We start from the raw sequence: 24,519 nt of genomic DNA on the forward strand, positions 1-24,519 counted from the left end.
TCCTGCCAGCAAAACTCACCCTCGAGGGTGAGAGGCACCTTTCCTTGGCATTCCGTTCGGTTTGTTATTAAAATGAGCAGCTGGCCAGTTCCTCAGTGGGAACAGAGGAGTCGAGCTCTGCATCTGACGGTCCTTCCGCGCACTGAGCCAGGTCCCGGTGTGGCTCTCGCACCCCTCCGCACCTCGCAGATCTACATTCGTGCTGGACCAGTCAATGCTCTGTCTCTTGCTGACCACACACAGCAGCGGGACTGAGGTTTCATGGGGGTCCCCAGAGACTTATTTTTTAGGGTCTCATAAGAGCGGGCTTCGGTCTGCTCCCCATCCTAATCTTTCGATGCGTGGTGTTTCCATTGTCGACGGGAAATAAGTTAACCACCTTCTCTTTGTAGGTACATAATCTCTATGTATTTATCACATTGGTAAATTTGTCACAGCAACATGGACTCTTCCAAGAGTCCCCCCGAGAGAGGGTGAATTCCAGGGAAGGGTACCAAAAGGTAGCGTCACTGGCACTAGCTCAGTGGCAAAACCAGTTCACAGGCTGCTGTGTCCCCTTTCTCTCTGCTAGCATCTCAGTGTGGGTGTCAGGCATGTGCCTCCCATCCCCGCCCCTGTAAATCAGTAAAGGGCAGTAAAATCCCAAGGCCACAATTCTCTTCCAGCCTCTTCCAAGCCTCCCGGCTGCTACGCCCTCCTGTGTCTCTGAGGCCTGCCTCCCAACGGCACTTTACAGAGGACAAGGGCGTAGAGAATGAAAGAAAGTTCTAGGGCTTGGAAATTTGGATGTGACCTCTTTCAAGTTATTCAAACAACTTGTTTTTAAAACACCCAGTGTTTATCCACGGAGCAATGCGATTGGAGAGGCAGAAGAGGTTTCATGGAAAGGTCTGAGGAAGATAAAAATAGTCTTGGCTTTCAGAGTGGAAATCCAAGCCCTGTCAAGGGTGCTTCCAGACTATTTTTCCTTTGGCCGGTCATAGCGGGGAGCTTTCACATAATGGTGGCACCGTGAAGAACAAGGCTATCACAAGAGCAGACCACAGAAGCTCTCCAGGAGGGCCTGGAGGCCAAGGTAGGCCTGGTCTTGGGTCTACCACAAAGCTGACATCTTGGCCCAAAGACCATCTTTACCTTCGAATTCCAGCACCACACCACCCAGATTCTAGGCGTGGCTGACTCACCATCATCTCTTCTGGGTTCCCATTGGCTATCTCCACCACCCTCAGGGCAGGGTCCACCTTGACCTTGGCACGGGTCATAAACTGGATGACAGATGAGCTGTCCTGTGGAAGAAGCAACAGAACTCAGTGATAGATTTTACTTTTCTTTCTTTCTTTTTTTTAATGACAACGTCTGGGCCTTAAGGTAGTGGGTAGAACTAAAGTCCAAGATTCCACGTGGGCCAGACAAAAATGTTATCACTGAACTAGATACCTCCCCTATCCCCGGGACCTACGTGAAGCAGAGCTTTCCAGAGCTTTCTCAAATTCTCTCATGCCATGGTGGATGCTGAAAAACTGAAGTTTTGCCGATCATCCATACATGCGAGCTTGTGTGCTGCGGTTTCCAAGTGGTAAGAGCCAGATATTTGGATATTGATACTGACATATTCACAAAGAGCAGAAAATAAATAAAGCTGTTTAATTGTCTACGACAAATCCAGGCCTGGCATTCCGTAGAAGGCATCTGATTTCTATTTCTCAAGCATCTTCCTGCTCTGACCACAACCCTCAAACCCTTCACATGAGTTACTTTTAACTCTTTCTCTGCCCTTATGTGAGGCGGCCTGGGGGTCCACGCCATTGAACGCGGAGAGAGGGTACGGGATGGAGGGATGAGAAAGGGAACATCCGGCTTATCAATCAGGTGATGGCCTGAAGAGCAACGACACTGGGGTGGGCGTGGGGTCCTCTAACACTCGGGAAGAACCCACAGGCCAGAGGCAGTCACCGGCCTTGGAGGGGGCTCAGATCCAGGTAATGAGAAAATGGCTCCCAGGCAGCGAGGGAGGAGGAAGTTGGAAAAGGACAAGGCAAAACTGTGGCTCTGGGAAGGGTCAGGACCTTGAGCCCCTGGTGGAGACGGTCGGTGCTGCACGACCCGGGTGGAAACTTCTGGCGTGGAAACAGACTTTAGGCAGCCCACCCGCGGGGCGGCTGGGGCTCTGCCAGCAAGGTGTCATGGGGCACACCCACCCACATCTCCTCAGCCTGCCTGCCACCCAGGGAGGTACCCGTCAGATGCAGCTCTGCCCACTTCTGGTAAAACCTACCCTCTGAAAATGAAAGTGGAGGACCCTCTTCTAGAAAACACTCGGAGGGAGCCCTCTGCTCCTCTCTGCTGAAGACACCACAAGGCCTTTCTGGAAGGACACCTGGGGCCGCCACTCTGTGTCCTTCACCTGGGAGCTACGCACTGATGATTGCTCGTTTTTAAAAAACAGCAATAACACTGATTTTGAACCCTTCTGGGAAGCTTGTTGCTCAAACAGACTGCGCCGCTGAGCTCTCATTAAGCAGTAAATAATTTTGTAGGCAGATAAACTTTTGACCAATTTAACAGTTTCGCAGATTTGTGGGTTTGTGTGTCGGGATATACCGTGTTGGCAACCTTGGATCATCGTCACATCTTGGATGGTCTTACAACAATAATGACGACGAGGATGGCAATTGTCAGAGCTAAAGGCCGAGAACACTTTCAGAGAAATCGGAATCCTCTGCTAATTTACAAAGTCAGACCCCACATTTCAAATGAAAACCTGTTAAGATCCAAACAATAAGACCTCAGATTCCTTGGTCTGGGGCCGGACCTTGAGGTCAAAGGAAAATAAACAGGGCGGTAGGCCCAGGCAAACCACAAGCCCAGAGCAGCTCCATACCCTCAGGAAGGCCAGAGGGCTCCGGGCCGCTAGCGTTCACTCCCCAAGGGAGGCCGTGGCTGTCTTCAGGGGACAGACTTTCTGCATCTCAAGCTCTGGGAGCAGCTGCGGTTCTATCTGGTTCCAGGTCAGCCTCCTTTTCGGCTGTCTTTTGCACCTGGAATTTCTGTTTTCTGAAGAAAGGGCGCTTTCAGGGAGAAGGAGCCTCTCACAGTTACAGAGGACACCCTGAAGCTGTCTCTTGGGGTACAGACTGGGAGGGATGGCCCTTGGGGGCAGTCAGGGGGGCATGCCCCTGGGCAAAGGATCCCCATGGATCGGTGGTGGGAGAGAGACACAGAGACACAGAGACACAGAGAGGCCGCAGAGCCGGATGCAAGAAAGGCCTTAGGCCTTGTGATTAAATTAAGGACAGACGACTGGAGTGCAAGCAGCTGACATCTGGGTTAAGGGTGAAAGAGGAATGAGAGTGGCTTCCTGCCCTCGGTGCCATCATCAGGACTCTGGCGACAGTGATGACTGTGGTGTGGGGAATAAAACTGTCACCAGGGCCACCGGTCAAGGACAGGTAAGTATACGGGGTCCTGAGGACCCCTGCCAGGAAGGCACTTCCTGTGATATGGGGCTTCAAAACCCCTTTCTTGGAATCTCACGATGGCTACTGGGGCTCTGGCTCCTGCCGGGTCCTCTCCCAACACTGTCCTTTTTAAAGGGAGAAGCACAACATGGAATCACTGCTATGAGAGCCCAACGCCTCCCAAACTGATTTCCCTGCAAAGGAAACCAAAAAGAAGGGAACCGGACAGGGCTCTGCCTGGGTGGGTGCGGGCTGGGCCAGCTACAGATGGTCAGTGGGTGGAGCAGCTCGGATCCCTCCTGCCTTGGATTTCTCAGGTCACACGCTACTGCCACGCCTACCTTAAAAACTAACATTGGAATGATTTTTCTAAAGATATTCATTCAGGTTTACACTGAACACATTAAGTTCTTCCAGAGGAAAATGAATAGAATCTCTGTGGCTAACGGGCATATTTTATTTTATCTTCACAAGTGATTATTTTTAAAGCGTCTCGTTCGATGTGGCCTTTCATACTCAGCAGCTCTTCTGTTAAAATAAATCAGTGAATTTGTCTGACATTTTTTTAAGAGCCACCAATTCACTGACTGAGGTATTTTTAAATGAGCCACTTTTGATATGATAAACTCATACTGGCAAAGTCACCTGAAATTCAAAAGTTGGGCTTCTCTGAAATAAGGTGTCATCCAAACGAAGGACTGGCAAACTACCACCCAAGGGTCAAATCTGGCCCTTTGCCTGTTTTCGTAAATAAAGTTTTATTGGAACACAGCCAATGTGGAACACACCCATTGAGTATCGCCTGTGGAGGCTTTCACCATACAATGGCAGAGCTGGGCTGTGGCAAGAGACCGTAAGGCCTGTAAAGTCTGAAATATTTACTACTGGCCTTTTACAGAAAAGGTCTGTCAACCACTGATTTAGAACAAGAGCAGCGGTTCCGGCATCACTTGGGAGCTTGTCAGAAATACAGAATGTCAAACTTGATTTTGCATTTTAACAAGGTCTCCAGATAATTCTGATGCAAGCTAACGTCTGAGAAACTTAAATGTACACACAAAACACTTGGGGAGCTTATTAAAATGAAGATGCTGATTTAGTAAGTCTGGGTCATAGAGCCCAAGATTCTGCCTTTCTTTTCTTTCTTTCTTTCTTTCTTTTTTTTTTTTAAATTCTGCATTTCTAATAAGTTCCCAAGTGACACTAATACTGCTGGTCCTCAGAGCACCCTTGGATTAGCAAGGATCTGGTACCCGCCACCCCCAGCATCCTCCAGCAGCAAACTACCAATGGAATTTGCCAGAAACGTTTTAAAAGGAGCAGGCAGAGTTCTGAGAAAACCCACTCCGATGCTTTTAAATGAACCCAAAGAGTGCAGTGCCCCAGTATTACCTTTTTCAATATTTCTGTGTTCAGCAGCATGTAAATGTCTATAGTACGACTTTCTTCTTTAGCAAGCGCACTAAGGTTACAGTGCATTGTTAGGCAAGAAATTCCTTGTTTTTCACAGTCCTGAGAAGAAAAATCAGAGAGCTGTCAAATGGTATTAAAAACAAAGACAAATGCACAGCGTTTTATGAAGTAGAGGGCTCCTCCAGGTTCTATTCTAGTCACTAGGAGGATCCCAGGCAGAGGAATTCCATAGGAAGGTGCAATCATTCCTTCTTGCCACCAGAGGGCAATAGAGGGGTTTCCTGCCCACAAAGCACCAGAACCTAACTTTTGTCAAGCAAATGGGAAAAAGGCACCCACTGGTTTACCCTACCCCCAAATTGGATTTCACAAGGAGAAAGAATTGTTTTTAAAAAAATAAACATTTTAAAAATAAACATGTAAAAAATAAACATTTACATATTCCAAAAGCATTTTTCTTCTGAGTTCTGAACAAAGATGTGTTTCCTATTGCAAATATTACGTAATTTTTGCCTGTGTGGTGGCAAATATATGTTCGTGCTCCTTTTTCAGGTAGAGAAAATGAGAGGGCTGAGAAGTCATAGGATTCATGAAACACATGAGTAAAGAAAAGCACAGGTTTGACCAAGAAAATATGTGAGTCACCAATAGAAACCTCAATTCCAAATTAAAGTTACAGAAGAGGAATTCTTCTTTTCTGTAAGGTAGGACCCAAAATGTATATACATATGTTTATGACGTTTCAAGTGTGGGGTAAGACTGTCAGTTAGATACAGAGTTGTGTCTGTCAAACCACTAAATATCAGTGTACCTAACAATTCTAAGGGCTTTTAAAAATTGTAGTATCATCAGCACTAGGTAAGTAAAAACAAAAAACAAAACCAAGAAAAACCCTCAAAACCAAAAAACCACCCCCATATTCTTTTTTTTTTTTTAAAGATTTTATTTATTTGTTTGACAGAGATATATAGAGAGAGCACAAGTAGCCAGAGGAGCAGGCAGAGGGAGAGGGAGAAGCAGGCTCTTGGTCTGTCCCGGAGCCTGATATGGAGCTTGATCCCAGGACCGTGGGATCATGACCGGAGCCTAAGGCAGCTGTTTAACCGACTGAGCCACCTGGCACCCCACACCCCCATATCCCAAGTGGCAAATAGTCCTACTTTCTTTTTCAGGGAAAAAAAAAAGAGAAAAACAATGTGAGGGAGATGCACCCAGCCTGAAATAAGGAGCTGAAGATATATGGGGCAATAGGAGGCTTTGGGGAAGTGTACAATTCCATCTTCAAAACCCTCACTTGAAAACAATGGAGGTGTAACTTACATATAGTAGACAGAATAAATCTTAAGGGTCCATCTTGATACATTTTACATGTTTATACCCAGATCAAGATGTAGAACGTTTCCGGTACTTAAGCAGTTCCCCTCATGCCCCTGCCTGTTGATAGCCCTTCAAGATTAACCACTATTCCGACCTCCAACACCACTGCTAATCTCGCTGTCTCTGAACTTCGTGTGTGTGCTTTGGCTCCAGATTTATTCAGGCATTATTATGTCTGTGAGATCCATTCTTGCTGCCATGTGTGGTAGTACTGTTCGTTATTCTGTAATATTCCCGGGTGTAGTTACACCACAACGGTCTACCAGTTCTCCTATTGATGGCGACCGGACTGTTCCCAGATTTTAGCTATAGGAAGATTACTGTAAACATTCTCATCCACGTGTTTTGGGGGACATAAATACCCGTTTCTCTTGGGATACACCTGGACGTGGAACTGCTGGGTCACAGGGTACAGAGATGTTTAATTTCAGCGGATCCTGCCCAAGAGTTTTCCACAGCGCTTGTAGGAGAACCATCACTCTTGATTAGGCTCATACTAGCTGGGGGAAATGTTTTACTTTGTGCTTGGTGGGTTGCAAAGGTTTTCCCTTTGCCAGGCAGTGGAATTTGAAATGTAAATTTAACACTTTGATTGAAACCTCAGGCTAAAAAATGGGAGTTGACCACAGTCCTTGTGACTTTATACGCCAATTGATTAAAACCAGATTTGGGAAATAATAAATGCCAAAGAGAAAACTGGCCTCTCATCTCAGACTTGCCTTCCTAGTGAGGACCACCCATGTTAACCCAACTAGTAAGCAAATTCTTACCAAGACTTTTCTTCCAGACTTGGTGAAAAAGGCAAATATTGTATGGAAGATATTTTCTTGCTCTTGAGGGATGATGCAGGGGGTTGGGTTTTTCTGGAAAGAGCAGTTTCCCTTCTCTTGGCTCACCTGAAAGCGAAAAGAAATCTGTCAGAGTGTTCTGCCCCAAGAATGAATCACGAGGCTGGAACCCCTTATTCTAGAGGTGATAATAAAGTCGGCTCCTCCCCCTTGTCTATTCTCCAGTGGAGAATATGGAGCTGAAGGACACAGTGGTAGCATCAACCAGGCCAACCAATCCAAAGTCCTTAAATAACTGAGATGAGATGGTACACAGCATGCAGTTGAGATGTGACTAGGAGACAGAAAGACTCCAGGAACAAAACAAACCCTATACTTCACAGTTTCCAAAGCACATTTATAAGCCTCCTTGTAGCTACTCTCTGAGATGAGCTTTCATGCTCTTTGTCTGGGTGAGAAAGCTGAGACTCAGGTTGTCACTGGCCAATAATCACAGAGCCCAGAACCCAGGTCTTCTGAGACCAAGCCCTCAAGCATGGTCCACTGCCACAGGTTTTCAAACTGTGTTCCGTGGAACTCCCAGGGTGCTATAAAACTCCATAGTTGTCTCCCTAAAGAGGAGAAGAGGCATCTAGCAGGACTTCTCTGGGCCCCATTCTCTGCTCCAACGAGAGCCGTAACCACATTTAGTGTCACTTAAAATGAGGGTTAGGCTACCAAAAAAAAAAAAAAAGTTGGGCAGCCACCTGATGGAGCCATGCAGGAGCTTATATGCCCATGAGCTCTTGGTGAGTTATCTGATTTTGCTTCTGATGGCAACAGTGCTGAGCAACAACGTGGAAAACGAAACACCCCACAACAGCGTATGGTCTCCCATGTTGGTTTCTTTGAGAACAACACTATTTTGATGCCTACATTGAGGAAATGTTGAAAAAACCAAGACTTCTTTATATACCTCATCAGACCACACCAGTTTTAGCTGAGGACTAGACAGCACTTCAGGTCAAGTGGTAAAATCCGTAGTTAGTAATTCATAATTTAGGATTGTGTTTATAACCCCATTTCTAACCAGAATCATCTGTTTAAATCAAACACTCTTATTTTTAATGCCCTTGAGGAAAATACAGTGTGTTTGAATTTATTCAAGAGTGTTTCAGCTTCCCATTCATGGTAGGGAGCAAAACTTAAAAATTTTTACTTAAAGACACTTCCAACTTAAGCCAACAGTGATAATCTTTTCATAATGAACTCTAAAATAAGACCTCCAGGTTTGCTGCACTAATCTAGACTTTATCTTTGGTCTAAACACATAGGCCAGGATTTATTGTATATACCTAAAAAAAAAACCAAATAAGATGAAGGTCTACTTCCTCAAATTATTAGGAAAGAAAGCGTTGCCTTTACCAATCTCTCCTAGTTTAGGAGTTATTATTCTTTAAGACTATCTTATAATTGGGACTGTCTCAATTACTTTATTATTTTTTTTTAAAGATTGTGTTTATCTATTTGAGAAAGAATAAGCACACAAACACAAGCGGGAGGGGTGCCAGAGACAGAGGGAGAAGCAGGCTCCCCGCTGAGCAGGGAGCCCGATGGGGGACTCCATCCCAGGACCCTAGGATCATGACCTGAGCCGAAGGCAGACGCTTAACGACTGAGCCACCCAGGCGCCCCTCAATTACTTTATTTGAACCACAAAACCTGGGAAGACACAGCAGCCGAAACGGTCTCAATCAATGCTGGTTTTGGCTGCTTTTAGAGGTCATGGGAGGGAAATAATGGGTAAGAGGAAATGAGATTTAACGCAGCTTTGGGGATTATTCCTCAGGTGCAAGTGTGTCAAACTGTGATAAATATTTTAAAGCTCATTTTAGAAAGCAAAACACAGGTCGCTTATGTGGTGAGGATCATGGGTAATCACAAGACAAATGAGAAAAACCACTGCAATGTTATGCAGATGGGCACTTGTGTTTTGCCATAAAATTTCAGCAAGAATCTTAGATCCAAAACGTACTGCATTCCAAATTAATTAGACAAATTTAAGATGATATGCTCTGGAAAACAACTGAAAAGTAGCTTCGTCGTGATAGATGCTGATCTCAAAGGAGATACATTTGCATAAAATCTTTTTGGGAGATGTGTGAATGAGAAGAGCAATATAGATGAATATGTTATTCTTACACAATTTTAAGTATACAATGGCATGGTTAGGTTAAATATTATAAGTAGATTTTTAAAAAGATTTTATTTATTTAACTGAGAGCGTCACAGGGAGAGAGGGAACATAAGCAGGGGGAGGGGGAGAGGGAGAAGCAGGCTTCCTGCCAAGCCTGACGAGGGGCTATATCCCAGGATCCTGGGATCATGACCTGAGCTGAAGGCAGATGCTTAACGACTGAGCCACCCAGGTGCACCTATAAGTAGATGTTATTTAATTCATATTTCTAACTACTTTTATGGAGGTAAAATTTACATTCACAAACACGCACAGATCTTAAGGGTGCAGTCTGACGAAATGTGACAAATGAAATCACCCATGTCACCACCACCCCAGTGAAGGTACAGAATCTGTCATTCACTCCAGAAAGTTCCCTCTGGCCTCTTGCCAGTCCATTCCCATTCCCTACCTCCAAGACAACCACATCGCTCACTCCTACTAAGTCAGCCAAAAAAGTGTTAAGTGTACCTCATCAGGGAAGTGGGAGATTGTGTTATTTGGGGGTTACCCTCTGTTTAGGCACATAGGGCACATCGTGGATGGAAAACATTTTGTTCATCGGGCATTTGAGAACTTGAATGTGTTGTGCTCATGTTCTTGATTCCAATCATGTTTCACTCTGAACCATCCTCCACTTTCCCTGTTTGTCCTCTGGGGTGGACATTTGCTGAAAGGCCACTGGAAAAATGGTCCTTCGGCAGCCTTGGGGTGTGCACATTCCTCTTGTTGAGATGACTGGGCCTGACCACACAAACACATTGGTCTGGGTTTAGGGAAACAGAATCTCTGAGTCTTGCCGGATGCGTTCGTCCTTAATTAAAATCAGGGATGGGGGCAGAGTTCCTCCTGGCTCTGCAAATTGGTGCTTCGGGTCTCTAGGCTGGGAGAGGAAGTGTGGAACGGAGCCCCCGCTCAGCCGGTTTCGCTTAACCTGGGGTGCGAGGAGGCTGGCGCTGTGAAGACCCCCACACGGGCGGGCAGGAAGCTGGGATGGAGAAAGCAAGGGGGTGAGCAGCGGCCAAAGTCTCACTGTGTGCCCGGCGGAGCAGAGATGTGGCTCAGAGCTTCCCTTGCCTCTTTCCCGTGGAGTCTCAGGGGCCAGTGAACGGGCCGACAGTGATGTGATGTGATCCCCCGTGACATTTGATCTGCCCCAGTGGAATCTGGAGAAGGGAAGTGGAGACTGAGTCTGTGGTGAACGAGTGAATGAGATTCTCAGCCAGTTGTGCTCCTGACTGTGGTTACGCAGGAATCACTTCAGTCGGGGCGGGGGCAGGGCAATGACATTTTTCTTCGAGGTTTCTGGGAGGTCCTCTTTCAAAGGGAGACCGAAGTTTGCTTGGTGCTGCGTGGGTCTGGTTCTGAACCCATTTATCCTGCTGCAGACTCTCCCTCAGCTAGAACTGAGCAGCTCAGACTCTGGCCGGGCCATGGAAGGGAAGGATTTTTCTGTGGGATAGGAATGAATGCGACAGTTGCGATAACACCCCACACGTGTGTGGCCCTTACTGTGGGCAGGTTCTGAGTGGTTTACACATAGTAGCTCATGCAGTCCTTGCCCCGGAGATGAGGGCTGTTACTATCCCCATTTTACAGATGGAGAAACAGAGGGCAAGGGGAGACCAGTTGACTGCCCATGGTCTCCCAGTTAGCAGACCATCCAGCTCCAGAGCTGGTGTTTATAACCACTTTCTTGGTTCTCAGGTATAGAGGATGAGGATGGGGTTGGGGCAGGAGTCACGGACCAGCAAAGGTGGAGGGAAACCATATCTTCTTGTTCCCATCTGGGCCAAAGGAAGGAAGCACTCACCTAGAAGCCCAGAAAGCCCAGAATCCTTCGTCCTGACCCATGCAGCCAGAAAAACAACCCCTGGCTAGAGCGTGGGAGATAAAAGTGCCTGCTGGCTGGGGGGCCAGGCTGCTCCCTGCTGTCTGGGGTTGGAAGGGGAACAGAGCATCCTGGAATGTGGTTTCTGGGAGGCAGCCTGCAGATCACGCAGTTCCTTGGCCTCAGCTGACAGATAAGGAACCAGAACCCCCGAGTTCCAGGAGCCGTCCAAGGTCATGTGACTGGCTGTTGGCAGCAAGAAGCACCCAGTGAAGGAATCCCATGGCACAGATGGCTTCGATGAGCACTTGACCATCCTGGGCTTCAGCCCCAGCACTGCCTCCCGAGAGCTGGGCCAGTTCGGGTCTCCAGGGCTCCAGCTGCCTCGTGTAAAATGAGGATGGGGGGGTCTGGGTGGCCCCTAAGGTGGTCCTCACCTGCTAATTCCTACTCTGAGAACTATCTGTGCATTTTCACAGGGCCACCCTTTCTCACGTTACATAGATAAGCAACAACTGATCACCCCCAGCTTGGTTCTAACCACCTTCTTTGCCTAAAATCAAGGAGACGTACTATTTTCTTCTTCCATCACAGGCAATCCAAACGCCACAGCGCTCACGTCCAACAACTTCGTTTCCGTGGCTGGCCGAGGACTCTGTGGCCGTTGCCCCCCCGCTCATCTCCGCCCACTCACTTCTCATTAATTTCCCACACTATCCGAGTCCAAATGCTTCCCATGACATGGCTGCTTATCTTCCAGGACCTCCGGGAGCTGGAAGAGGTCCGTGTCCATCAGAATGTGAATAAAAGGACTTCACCAAACATACACACAAAGGACAGGAGGATGCGGGACACAATGTCGAGGCTGGATTCCGCCAAGGAATCTATTGAGGGTTTTCTGCTGGCTTTTGGTCTTCTCCACTCTCCTGTCCTGACCCCAGAGAAAACATTGTGCAGGTCAGAAAGGAAGAGATGGTGGTGATTTGGGAAGTTGTCAGGAGCCCAAGGAGATGTGGACATCACTTGGTGGCAGGGTCCGTGCCAGCCTCGGTCAGGAGGGTTCATGGTCAGAAGCCATCAAGGTCCCAGGCCTCTCCGAGGAGAAAGCGCTCAGTACAGTCTACGTGGTCTGGCAAAACCTCACTTCATCAAATATGGGGTTCAAAACATGAATTGGGGTGATTCCACGGGTCTGATACCACAAAAGAGAATCCATCTTTTGAGTGTTACCATTCAAAGAAGCATCTAGAGCTTTAACTAAAGACGTTCTGGGCTGTGGTGGTCTGATGCAGGGGCTGGAGGAAACAAAGCCTTTGTGGCCTGGGGATAGGGGCCTACATAAGGTACCTCAGAGTTGTTTGCTGACCTAGAGTTAGAGAAAGACACAGGCCTCCCCTGGGGTCCCAGAACAGAGCAGCCCTAATGCAGTCTTTGTCCCTGGGCCTGAAGCCTGGAGGGACGGAGAAGTCCTTCGATCTGTTTTCTGAGTCTCATTCCCCAAGCGTATCACCCTGGAAACCAATTCCAGCTGCTTAAGGCCCCGTCCCCGTATGGAGTTCGCATACAAACAAGAATACTACTAGCTCACGCTGGTACTATTCTAAGAGCTAGGACATGCCCTGAATCTTACTCTGCCACGAGTAAGGTAACCGTATCATTTATTGTCCAAACCAGGACCTTTTTGAGAGTGAAGCAGGGAAGTGAACCAGGTAGACTGGTAAGATAGAGACCAATATCAGGAATGTGCCAGGCGAACTGGAACATCTGGTCTCCTTAATTTTCACCCTTATTTTACCGATCAGAAGACTGAGGCCCAGAGGGGGTAAGTAGCCAGTCACGTACCTAGATATTTTGACTGTGGAAGGAGTGTCACCTCTGAAGCTCTCCCTGGATGCCCCTTCCTGGTCCCCCTTCCCTGGGCCCTGACTACACAGCGCCTGTCCCCCATGTACCTGGACCCTCGTCTCGCTGTTCATCCGCTCACAACCCTCAGAGCAGCGGTCCTGCTACCACCATGACTCTTGTCTACAAATCTCTCCCTCCCCCAGCAGTGGGCTTGTCGTCACCTGCACTCAGGACTCAGGGGCGGTGGCACTTCCCATGGCTCTTGGAAGATAAAGAGAACTTCCAAAGAGCCAAGTGAGGAGGGGAAGGTAATTCCAGGCAGGGAGGAACAGCATCTGCAGAAGCACAGAGGTTCAAACAGTAGACTTGACCTGGGGAGAGCCCAAGAGTTCAACATGGCTCAGGTAAGCAATGAATGCTGGGTACTAGCGGTCCAAAAGCAGGCAGGAGAGGTGGGCTGGACACAGGGGAGGGTCTGGCAGGCGAATCTTAGATTGGGTGGAGGGGGGCGGGCAGCTACCCAGATGGCAATGAACACATCTCACGTGAAGGACCCACTTCTCACTTGGGGCATGTGCGATTACTAGTACGTGTTTAGCAGGCTAAGGCATAGACGTCTCCCTTTGACCAGCAACAGCCTCATTCCTTGATCATCCTCCGGCTGGCCAGGGTCCAGGGATAGGAAAGGTTGCCGGAGTGTCCCCGGATTGATGGACTGCCTTGAACACAGTCCACAGCCAACAGAAGAGAAACGGGGGATTCAATGAGCAGGGGAACAAAGTGACAATGAGCTCCCCCGAAACGATGTTTGGAGTCTTCACCAACGGGGATCTTAAGGGAAGTTTGATTTAAAAACTATGTTTGTTAAATTGACTTGGATTGAAGAGGGCACAGGCTCATTTTCGAGTAACATGTGTTTCATGTTAACTCGCATTTATCTGTTAATCGCTGACTCTGTGTTCTCTGTTACATCCTTGGGCTGCTTTTCCGTATCATATTACACCCATCACAGCTGATGGCAACTGCGTAAACACAGCCTGTCCCCTGACTTGCCACCTGCTCCTTGAGAGTCACACGCCCCTTGAGTTCGAAAACCCAGAGAATGTTTTCAATGCCTTCTTTGCTAATTCAATTACTTACTGCCTCATCTGGGAACTGAGTATCAGAAGAGAATAAGCTCCCTTCTCCCCCAGGAGGCCAAACCTTTAGCGTAGAGGCTTTGGTGAAATTAATTTTAGGACTTCAAGGATTTAAATAAAAATAATACTCATAAAATGATTGAGACATAACACCAACTGCCTAATTAGGCTGGCCCAAAGTGTTTACTCACAGAAAGATAAATAAGAACTACATATTTTCCATTCAGCAAAATATAAACTGTGATAAACAGTCTTTTCCAGTCTGACAGAGCTCCTTAGGTTATGACTTAGGTTAAATCACATTGCTCTGATTCACTATTGAGTGTTTCTTGGCATTGACCAAAGAACGGGAAGTGAGGATAGTATTTTACTAATAAATCCTAAAACAAATATTTTCATGTATTACCAGTCATTTCGAGTCTTTGTAATAATACAGACCCAGAATAATACAGTAGGGGTAGCTGCTCCAAGGCCCCATATAATTACTCTGATTTTTCACCTGCAATGGCACTGCTTAACATAAAGGCAGAGAAACCAGACAATTCTGGGTACTTCCTTCTACTGGGTATGCCTAGTTTTAGGTTACTAATGTATCTGAAAGGCTGAACACACTGTTTTTGTGTGCAGGCATCATTTTATGTAAAGGAAGGAGTTCTCAAAAGCGTCCTCCAGTAGGCCCTCTGGGGGCATGTGTTCTTTTGCTATGGTTGCATTTATTAGATGTATCACTTGATAATTATCCCCTTATCAAAAACTGAAGGGGCACCATGGTGGCTCAGTCAGTTGAGGGACCATCAGACTCCTGGTTTCTGCTCAGGTCATCATCTCAGGGTTGTGAGATCGAGACCCGTGTCCGCTCGGCGCTCAGCGTGAGTCTCCTCGAGATTCTCTCTCTCCCTCAGCCCTTTCCCCTTGCTTTGTGAAAAGGGCCCCTTGTTTGTCAGTTCAGCGAGTTCTGCTTTCCAGTTATTTACCTCTGTGTGTAGCTAGAGGCCCCAATGTGTTCATACAGACAAAAGGCAAGACACTTTGGTGATCACAATACGAGGTAAGTTAACAAGAGGCTCTGTCTTTGGCCAGTCCCTCCCCACCTCGATCCTCACTCAGATGAAGAGCATGTTCTGTTTCTGAACTGAAAAAGGGAAATGAGAGCAGAACAGCCCACCTCCAAACCGGCAGAGTTGGGGATGGAGCCGGGAGAGCAAGGAGTTTAAGAATGTCCTGCTGTCATTTAATTCCCAGACAGGCAAAAGCAGCAACGTTAAAAAGCCCGGGAAGATTGTAACTTTCACTTGCGAGGTCTCCTCTCTCATTGAAAATTATCTTCTAAATAAAATGCTTGCTTCCTCGCACCCTCTCCCCCAGCCCTTTAGGTCACCACCACTGTGAAAGTTCAGGGTGTTTCTGAGACCAAAACTGAAATAGGAAATAAAGGGGCAAAGCCTCAGAGTCAATCTTCCAGAGGAAAGGGAGAGCACAATCCATTGTACGGTTCTGACCTCTGTATGAGTCTGCCGTTACTTCATAAAATATTTCACTTTTATGGTAAAAGCCAATGGTTTTTCCCCTTCAGCAGCTCTGGGGTTTGGCAAAACAGTGGCATGCCCTCCCGGCTGCACCCCCTCCTTTTCCTCTGGGTGTGGCCGGCCAGCCCACTGGAAAGTCAAGAGTGCAGGCTGCCACGAGGCTGCCCTGGGAAAGAGAATTCATTTACATTTAATCAGAGAAAGCCCAGTCTCGGGCTGAGGCCCATTTCTCAAACATGGGGATGGTCTTTCCCCGGAGTTAAAGGAATACAGATGGGAAGTAGCTTCAGAGAAGCATTGACACAAAAGAATTTCCAGATGCGGTCAGATTCTCTTTAGTGAAACAGGGAGACATAAATATGTTATCTGAGCACTTGACGTGTGTGCCAAAAATGTTTTCCTTCCACAGATAATGAAGCATTTTGGAGACAGAACAGTCTGTTGATCTGGGTAATAAATGGTCAGTAGCCCCCGCTGTGGGACACAACACAGCCCTTGGAACCGTATCAGTTTATTTAGATCCTGGGTCTAGCTTAGACCCGGCTTATGGTAAAGAACAGAGCTCCTCTCCATCTTACATTAAAGGATAAAGTAATGGAGCTATTGATTCACTGAGCTATGGCTGCATTTATTAGATGTATCACTTGATAATTACCCCCTTATCAAAGACTAAAGGGGCACCTCGGTGGCTCAGTCAGTTGAGGGACCGTCCGACTCCTGGTTTCGGCTCAGGTCACCATCTCAGGGTTGTGAGATCGAGACCCGTGTCTGCTCGGTGCTCAGCGTGAGTCTCCTTGAGTCCTCTCTCTCCCTCTGTGCTTTCCCCTGCTTGCACATGAGCGCTCTCTCAAATAAACAAATAAAACTCTTTAAAAAAGCGTAAAGAACCATCATTTTCTGATTGCTGTCTCACGTGTAGCCATCTGTCTAACCTCCCAACACAACGTTCTGAGAGTACCTCCATCAGGGCAGTGAAAAGAAAGCTTAAGCCTAGAGTTTTAAGACTTGGTGAGGGGTCTGAAATATGCTGTCGCTCCTCAGTTTGGATCACTAAGGAGAAGTGAGGGAAGTGGGCTCCTGGACGGCTGGGGAGAGCATACCTCCCAGCATCTAACAAGGTCGAGAAAGTTCCCTGGGGTCGGAAGAAACATGGCGTGTATGTCAGAGAGAGGAGTTTTCCTGTTTTTGTGCTTCTGAAGCATCCACAATGAGTCCTGGGCAGGTTAAATGAGAACCACGTGTTTCTGGGCAACGACCGATGAGCTCTGTTTATCCTCAGCGAGACTTCCTGTTAGCAACTTCTGTAACAAGCCCTCGCCTGGCAACGACAGGGCTCTGTGTCCTGTTGCTTTTAAGGAACAAGAGGAAGTAAACCGCATAATCACTGACTTTAAAGGCTCTTCCATGTCAGGGACCAGAGCAACCCTGCAGCGAAGCATGGGCATTCCGACCGGCAACGAAGCGTTCATGCTTCCAGATGTCACAGCGGCTGGCTGCAAGCACAGGACCCCAGGCTCCTTGATAAGCTGGCGCCCTCAGTCAGCAGGGAGATGTCACTGCTGGCTTGATTCATGCATCTGTCCACATGGGTCAGAGGGCGGCCTCTGGGCCACACTGTGTGTGGACAACCCAGGCCGAATCTCATCCCCACCCTCCAGACGGTGTGTGTTGAATGTGAGCTGTGCAAGGAAACACACACTTTCTCCCTCTAGCCAAAACTAAAATTGACCCAAGAGCCCAGGAACGTAGCTCTCTCTCCAAAATCCAATCAGCCATCTCCCCCACTTTTAAGTGTTTGGCTTCTGTTGAGAAAAAAAAAAAAAAATTGAAGCCAACCTCATCCTGACTCATTTCAGAACTTGACTATTCAGCTCACACTCAGACATACGCAGAAGGAAGAGAAAGAAAAAAAAAATGGTTTGAGGCCACTGCTGAGAGCAGCGGGCTTGATTCTATGTGTGTGTGTGTGTGTGTGTGTGCACACGCGCGTGCGCGCGTTCATGTGTGTGCGTGTGTGTGTGCGTGTGTGTGTGTGTGTGAAGGAGAATGTTTTCACGATGTTGTTGACTAAAGCTTGTGGAGTTCAAGTTTGCTCTTAGAAGCCTTTGTTTCTGTTACATGATTCAGCCCCTTATTTCAAAGTTTTACCTTTTTTACTCATTCCCACATTGAAATTAAGGCAACTTTTGCTGTAGGTTAAGGGAAGCTGCTGAAACACCTAGACATGGGATTTCAACTCATCATAAATCTCCTGAATCCCTAGGACATACGAGGTGCTCATTAGATGTGCTGTGGGGTATGCAGGTGTTTAAGGACACACACCCTACGCAAAGGCAGAAAGAAATACTTGTGTTGATTTTAACAGAGCGGGCATGGCCAATTCTTTCCTTTGTCTGAGCACGTACTATGGCCAGGCATCGAATGCTGGGGATACCCAGGAAACAAGGCAGCCGTGACTTTCCTGTCACGGTGTTTTCAATCTTGTGGAAGAAGACAGACAATGAAAAATAGTAACTGCAGACAGTGGCAAGTGCTATGAAGAAAATAACACAGGGAAATGGGATCTAGTTGATGGAGGTTTGCAACACTAGCTTAGGTGGTCAGGAAGACCTCAATGAAAAGGTGAACTTTAGGCTCAGACCCTCCACTAAGAGAAGGAGCCAGCCATGCAAAGATCTGGGGGAAGGGTGCTCTTAGCAGAGGCAGGTACAAAGGCCCTGCGGCAGGACTACCCAGGAAGGTATCTGAGAGGGCATGATGGAAGAGAAGATGTGTGAGACTTCAGTCTTGAGGAATGAGTGGGCTTTCCACAGTCAGAGGAAGGAAGAAACCAGGTCAGGAAGCCCAGGGAAGTGCATGGTGGGTGGACTTCCAGCCTTCATGGTCCAGAGTGGCTGGTGAACAAGGTCAGAGGCAAAGGATATTGGAGGAAATGGCCTGAAAAGGTGGATGGGAGGTCATACTGGGTTTTAGACCACATGGTTTGACATTTAAGATCTCCTTGCTGGGGCGCCTGGATCACTCAGTTGGTTAAGTGTCCAACTCTTGATTTCAGCTCAGGTCATGATCTCAGGGTCATGAGATTGAACTCCATGTTGGGCATAGTCCCTGCGTAAGATTCTCTCTCTCCATTTTCCCCTACCCCCTTCTCCCTCGCCTCAAGAAAAAAAAAAATTCCTTGCCAATCTTTTTAAAGAGAAAACCTGGGGGTTATACACAGGTTGCTTTAAAGTACCAGACCTGGCTTGTGTACAAGTTAAGTTTTGGGCTCCAGCAAGCTTGCTGCGAGGGGGACTTCTTGTTGCCATTACCCTCTAAGCATAACTAAGTCATGAAGCCCAGGACTTCTCTCCTGCAAAGTGTGCTTTGGCCACCAGCAGCTTTAAAAACCAGTGTGACTGTCCACTGCTTTGTCAGCGACTAAGTGGTCCACTTTGTGGCAGAAAACTCCCCTAGGGTGAGTCCTAATGAGCACACACACAGAGGCTCCTGGATGTCCAGTGCGGACACTGCACAGGGGCTGGGGTTTCACAGGAGAGAAACCACGCAGGGATCAAAGCAAGGAGAGAGCATTCTCAGGAAACACAGGCTTGCTAGGGCCTCTATACACAAGGATCACATGACAACTTCCTGAGACAGCTCGGGTTCCCCACCCTGAATGAAGGTCTCAGCGACCACTCGTGAAAACTACAAACTTTCCCATCCTCCCCCCCTGGTCTCCTTTGTTTTCCTCACAGCACTTATCATCATGTAATATGCTATTCTACTTTACTTATTAATTTTCTCTACCAGAACATAAGCTACACGAGAGCTGGAAATTATTTTTTTTTTTTGTCTGCCTTTTTTTTTTTTTTAAACCCTGCAGCCAAAAACCAGTCTTGGCATATGGTGGGTGCAAAGCATTTGCTGAATGACTGAATGAACATGTGGATAAAAGATTGCCCACAACAGCTTTGCATGGCAAAGACTGTCATCACCATTTTATAGCTGGGGAAAGAGAAGCTTGGAGTGATTTAAGTAATATGCTTTAGGCCAGGGCTTCTCAATATTAATGTGCAAATGCGTCACTGGGGATATTGTTAAAATGCAGATGCTGATTCAGCGGCTCTGGGTTGAGCCTGAAATTCAGCATTTCTACATTTCTAACGCTCAGGTGATGCAATGCTGTTGGACAGCTCATGTCTGGAGAAAAAGCTGTCATGAGGCCTTGCAGGTGGCTGTACAGTCTAGTGGTTAAGAGTGAACACTAACTTAGCCACTTACGAACTCCATGACCTTGGCACCTCCCCCTGCCTCTGCTTCCTGGCCAAATTCTCATGAAGATTAAACAAATTTGTCCAGGTAAGTTACTTGTTATTGTGCCTCATCTGTAACAAGTTCTTAATAAAAATGTATTATTATTACTACTTTTTTTTTTAACCGAATCTAACAGCTTCCTCTCAGAATCCTAGTGGTATATTATTTTTCTATTTCACCAAAATAGAGAAAGCTTACATTTATGCTGAGAACAATGACAGCTACATCTACTATCGAAAAGTTAGAAATTTCTGCTGGATACATATTTATGTGGGAATTTTGAGACAGGTTCCTAAAAGTGGAATTGTTGGTATTCATATTTTAAATTCCAATAGTTACTGTCAAATTGGCTTTTACACGAACAGTATTTAAGAGTATTTAAGAGTGCCCATTTCTCCTCATCTTAACCAACAATGGATATTAACAATCTTTTGGATTTTACCACTTTAATTGGGTGCGGAAGCTTTCCCATCCAAAGATTATGAAAATATTTAGCATTTTCCACTAATACTTCTTTTTATACATCACCTTCAAATCCACCTATTTTTTTTCCTAGTGAGGTAGAGGTTTTCTGTAATTTCTTGCCAAATGGATAACCAATTGTCTTTGTATCAATTACTGTGCAGAAGTCTATATAACTCCACTGTCTGGGGCAATTCTTTCATCAGATATTTTTTTCTGCCCCTTTCTTGCTATCCTCTCCTTCTGGAACTCCAATTATGTGTCTTTTTATGTCTATACTTTATGGTGTCTCACAGGTCTCTGAGGCTTTGCTCATTTTTATTATTTTTTTCTTTCTGTTCTTCACATTTGATGGTCCACTGATCTATCTTCACTGATCTTTGTCAGCTACTGAGCCCCTCTCATGAATTCTACTTTCAACTCCAGAATTTCTACTTGGCTTTTTTTTTTTTTAACCATTTCCATCTTTTATTGATATTCTCTATCTGACGAGTCAATGTTATCACACTTTCCTTTAATTCTTTAAACATGGTTTCATTTAGTTATCTAAGCACATTTGTAATAGCTGCTTTGAAGTCCTTGATGACTAAATCCAACAACATCCAGGTTCCTCAGAGCAGCTTCAACTGATTTCTTTTCTCTCCCTGTACGCTGTTTACCTTGTTCTGAATTCTTTTCATGTTTCATAATTTTTTTTGCAAAAAAAATTTGTAAAAAAAAAACAAAACTGAAAGTTTTACTCAATTGTTGTGGCCACTCTGTATTCTTTCCCCTGCTTTGGGAGGTGGTAGTTGTTACTTTGTTTTGCTTCGCCTCTTGGTTTAGTGTCTTGCTTGGACTAATTCTGTGGAGTCTGTTTCTCTGGCAGTGTGTGATATCTCTGCTCAGTATTTTTTTTATTGTTTATTTTTTTTATTTGATTTTTAAAATTTATTTATTTGACAGAGAGAGAGATAGAGAGATAGAGAGAGAGATAGAGATAGCAAGAAAGGGAACACAAGCAGGCAGAGGGAGAGGGAGAAACAGGCTTCCCACTGAGCAGGGAGCCAAATGCAGGGCTTGATCCAGGATCTCAGGAGCATGATCTGAGCCAAAGGCAGATGCCTAACGACTGAGCCACCCAGATGTCCCTATACTTGTCTTATTTTTAAGCCTGGTTTCCTAGGGGTTGTCCTGGGTCGACAAAGCTTAATGATCAGTCAACTATTGGCCAGAGGTGGTGCATAAACACCTTGGTCCAGTAAGGCTTCTGTCCTTAGCCAATGGATCAGTGTGTGGCTTGGGGAAGGCATTCAAAGGTCAGGCAATGTATAAGCGTTTACTCTCTGCATTCAGGAGGCCTCACATTCAATTAGCTGATTATCTCAGGTTTCCTAGGGAATAATAACATTGTTTGCCATAGGGATACTATTGCTCTTTTTTTTTACAATAAAGGTCATTCATTCCTTTTTATTGTTAAGACCTCTAACACTACTAAATCAAAGAGACAAAAGCAGGAACTCATGTCTTGCTCCTCATTTAGGTAAGACAGCTTCTAACATCTCAGTATCAGGTTTCTATCCTATAGATTGTATAGGCTTCTGAGAGAGGACTTTAGTCAAGTTGAGGAAGTTTCCTTCCATATCTTCCTTACCAGGAATTTAAAAAATACCATAGATGTATGTTAAACTTAATTTTTGTCTTTTTGGAAGTCCTCATCCTCACAATCATCCTGTTATTTCACTCTTAATTCCTTTCATATTAATAATGAACAATGTTAGTGTCATAAAGAATCAACATAGCATTGCTGGATGACACTGTACTTTACTCAAAATATATTCTTTTAACAAGAATGGCTTTGCAAACATTTATTTAGAACTTCTGTATGTTTTCAGAGTGAGGTTGGCTTGCAGTTTTCTGCTCCGGGTAAGCGCCCACTCTTATTTCCGGTTAATGGCCAGAGTAAGTTAGTCTCCTAGGATGGGTTTTTCATCTTGCTCTACTCTCTGGAAGAGCTTATATAACACAGAAATTATCCATTCCCTGAATGCTCAGTAGAACTCTGTATAGTTACCTGGGCCTGGTGCTTTTTAAAGGTATGGGTCTTTGGCTACTTTTACATTTTTTTTCCTAAGGTAATTGGTCCAGTTAGATTTTTCATTTCATGTATTTCTTTGAGGTTTTGTTAAATGGGAATAAAATTGTGAAAAGTAATAGAAGATAAAAAATCTTCTCCATATGATTATAGTTTATGATTTCTAGTGGGTTTTTTTTTATCCCTTCTTTTTATTTCTTGATCAAGTTTGCTATAGGTTTGTCTGTTGTGTTGGACAAAATGCCCCAGCTTTTGGTTTTATTGATGTGAGATACTTTTGTTATTGTTCTTTTCATTTTCTATCATGACTTCCACTGTAACAATATCCTCACTTCACTCTTTTAGAGTCCAGTTTATTTAATTATCCCTTTTCTAGCTTTTATGTTGGCAATTTATTCCCTTTTTTTCAGTCTTTCCTGTTTTCTATGTATATGTAGTGGTATTTTACTCGGTGTGGATTGTGTCTTCATCCCATTGGTTTTGGAATGAATAAATTTCACTATCCTTCATTTTTGTTCATCCTTTTCTCTTTGATTTCTTCTTTATCTAGAAAGTTACTTCAAATGGTGTTCAAAAATTCCCAAGTGGTTATGTTTTTGATTGGCTGTTTGTCTAACTTTTGTTGTTAGCTTCCAAGTTTTCACACTGTGGTCTCAGAGGGTGGCCTGTAGTGTTTGACTTTAACAATCTATTGAGGTTTGCTTTTGTGAAAGGATACATGGGTAATTTGTGAATGTTCACCTAAGTTTAAAAAGAATGCACATTCCCTATTTACAATCTAAAAACTCTACAAGTTGCTCCATAAACATTAGCCTCTTCAATCCTCACAATGTGTGGCAGGTATGAGCCCATTTTACAGATGAGGAAAATAAAGTTGGAGAGTTTGGGTAATTTCCTCAAGGTTACCAAAAGCTGCTAAGCAGGGGACCACTATTAAAATCCAGACATGCTGCCTCACTCTGTCTTGGTGTCTGTCTCTCTAAGAGATCACAATTGATAGTTCCATTATTTAACTACTCATTATTTTATGCTTACTTGTCTGATGATACTTGAGGAAAGTGGGTAAGTTTTCCTGTAATGACTGTGACTGTCAATTACTCCTTATATTTCTATCAGGCACTGCTTTATATGTTTTATAGCTGTATGGTTGGTTACATAAAAGTTTATTTATGTTACAAATTATCAGCAGACTGGGTCTTTAGTCACTTTGAAATGCATTTTTTGGCCCTGTGTAATTATATTTTCTGTTTCAATTCTACATTGTTTGCCATTAATACTGTTTACTAGCTTTCTTTTTGTTAGCATTTCCTTTTTTTTTTTTTTTTTTAATCTTAAGGGTCATTTTTAAAGCTGTATCTTTTATAAGTAATTTATGTTTGGATTTTAAAAAATCCAATCTGACAGTCTGTCATTTACAAGGGCCTTTATTTCACTCACAGTTATTTTGTTTGGATTTATTCTTGCCATCTTATTATATATAAATATTTGTGTGTGTGTATGTGTATTTTTTTTTTCTTCATGAGTTCCTTTAAAAATTAATCTTTAGTAGTTTGGATGTCCTACATTATTTTATTCTTCCAAGGAGCCATTAAAATTTTTGTGTATTTAAATATTTTATTTTATCAAAGTCTTGAGCTAACTGGTAGAGAAACTCCTCCTCAAATAAGGCAAGAATCTTGACTTGCTTTCACTTCCATTTTTCCTGCCTTCTAATTCTTGTACTGTGATCATTTGGATCTCCATTCCAAATTGTTATAAAATAATGGAATAATAAATTTAACTGGCTCTTTCTGGGGGTCCTTTTGTGCTATGTTATTGGGCAACCCCTCAAGTTTCCAACCCACTGCTTTGTTCTTTTCTATCCCTTCTACTACACAGCTTATATCCTGAGGTTCTTGTTTGAATGATCAAAAATTTAAATCCATAAAATGCTAGCCTATTCTATTTCATGGAAACTATTTTTGAATCTCTCTGAAGACAACAATCTTGCTCATTCTAAAATCTTCTGTTTGCTTCAGTATTACATCCTCTGGTATTAGTTTATCTTTTCTTTTCAAGATTTTATTATTTATTTGAGAGAAAGAGACAGGGAGCC

General features: G+C 44.9%; 1 protein-coding gene across 1 annotated transcript in view; it reads right to left on the minus strand.

The window, feature by feature from the left end:
* Positions 1 to 24,519, minus strand: part of ITGA9 (integrin subunit alpha 9) — a gene marked incomplete at its 5' end in the record, with an annotated part of 332,275 nt that overhangs the window by 28,744 nt on the left and 279,012 nt on the right. Inside the window, 3 exons of the mRNA XM_080801218.1 lie at positions 1,185 to 1,286; positions 4,851 to 4,970; positions 7,019 to 7,144. Coding sequence (XP_080657344.1) covers positions 1,185 to 1,286; positions 4,851 to 4,970; positions 7,019 to 7,144 — 348 coding nt within the window. The remainder of the gene's footprint in view (positions 1 to 1,184; positions 1,287 to 4,850; positions 4,971 to 7,018; positions 7,145 to 24,519) is intronic.

The sequence above is a fragment of the Martes martes genome, assembly GCF_963455335.1.
Source record: "Martes martes genome assembly, chromosome: 1".
Classification (NCBI taxonomy): domain Eukaryota; kingdom Metazoa; phylum Chordata; class Mammalia; order Carnivora; family Mustelidae; genus Martes; species Martes martes.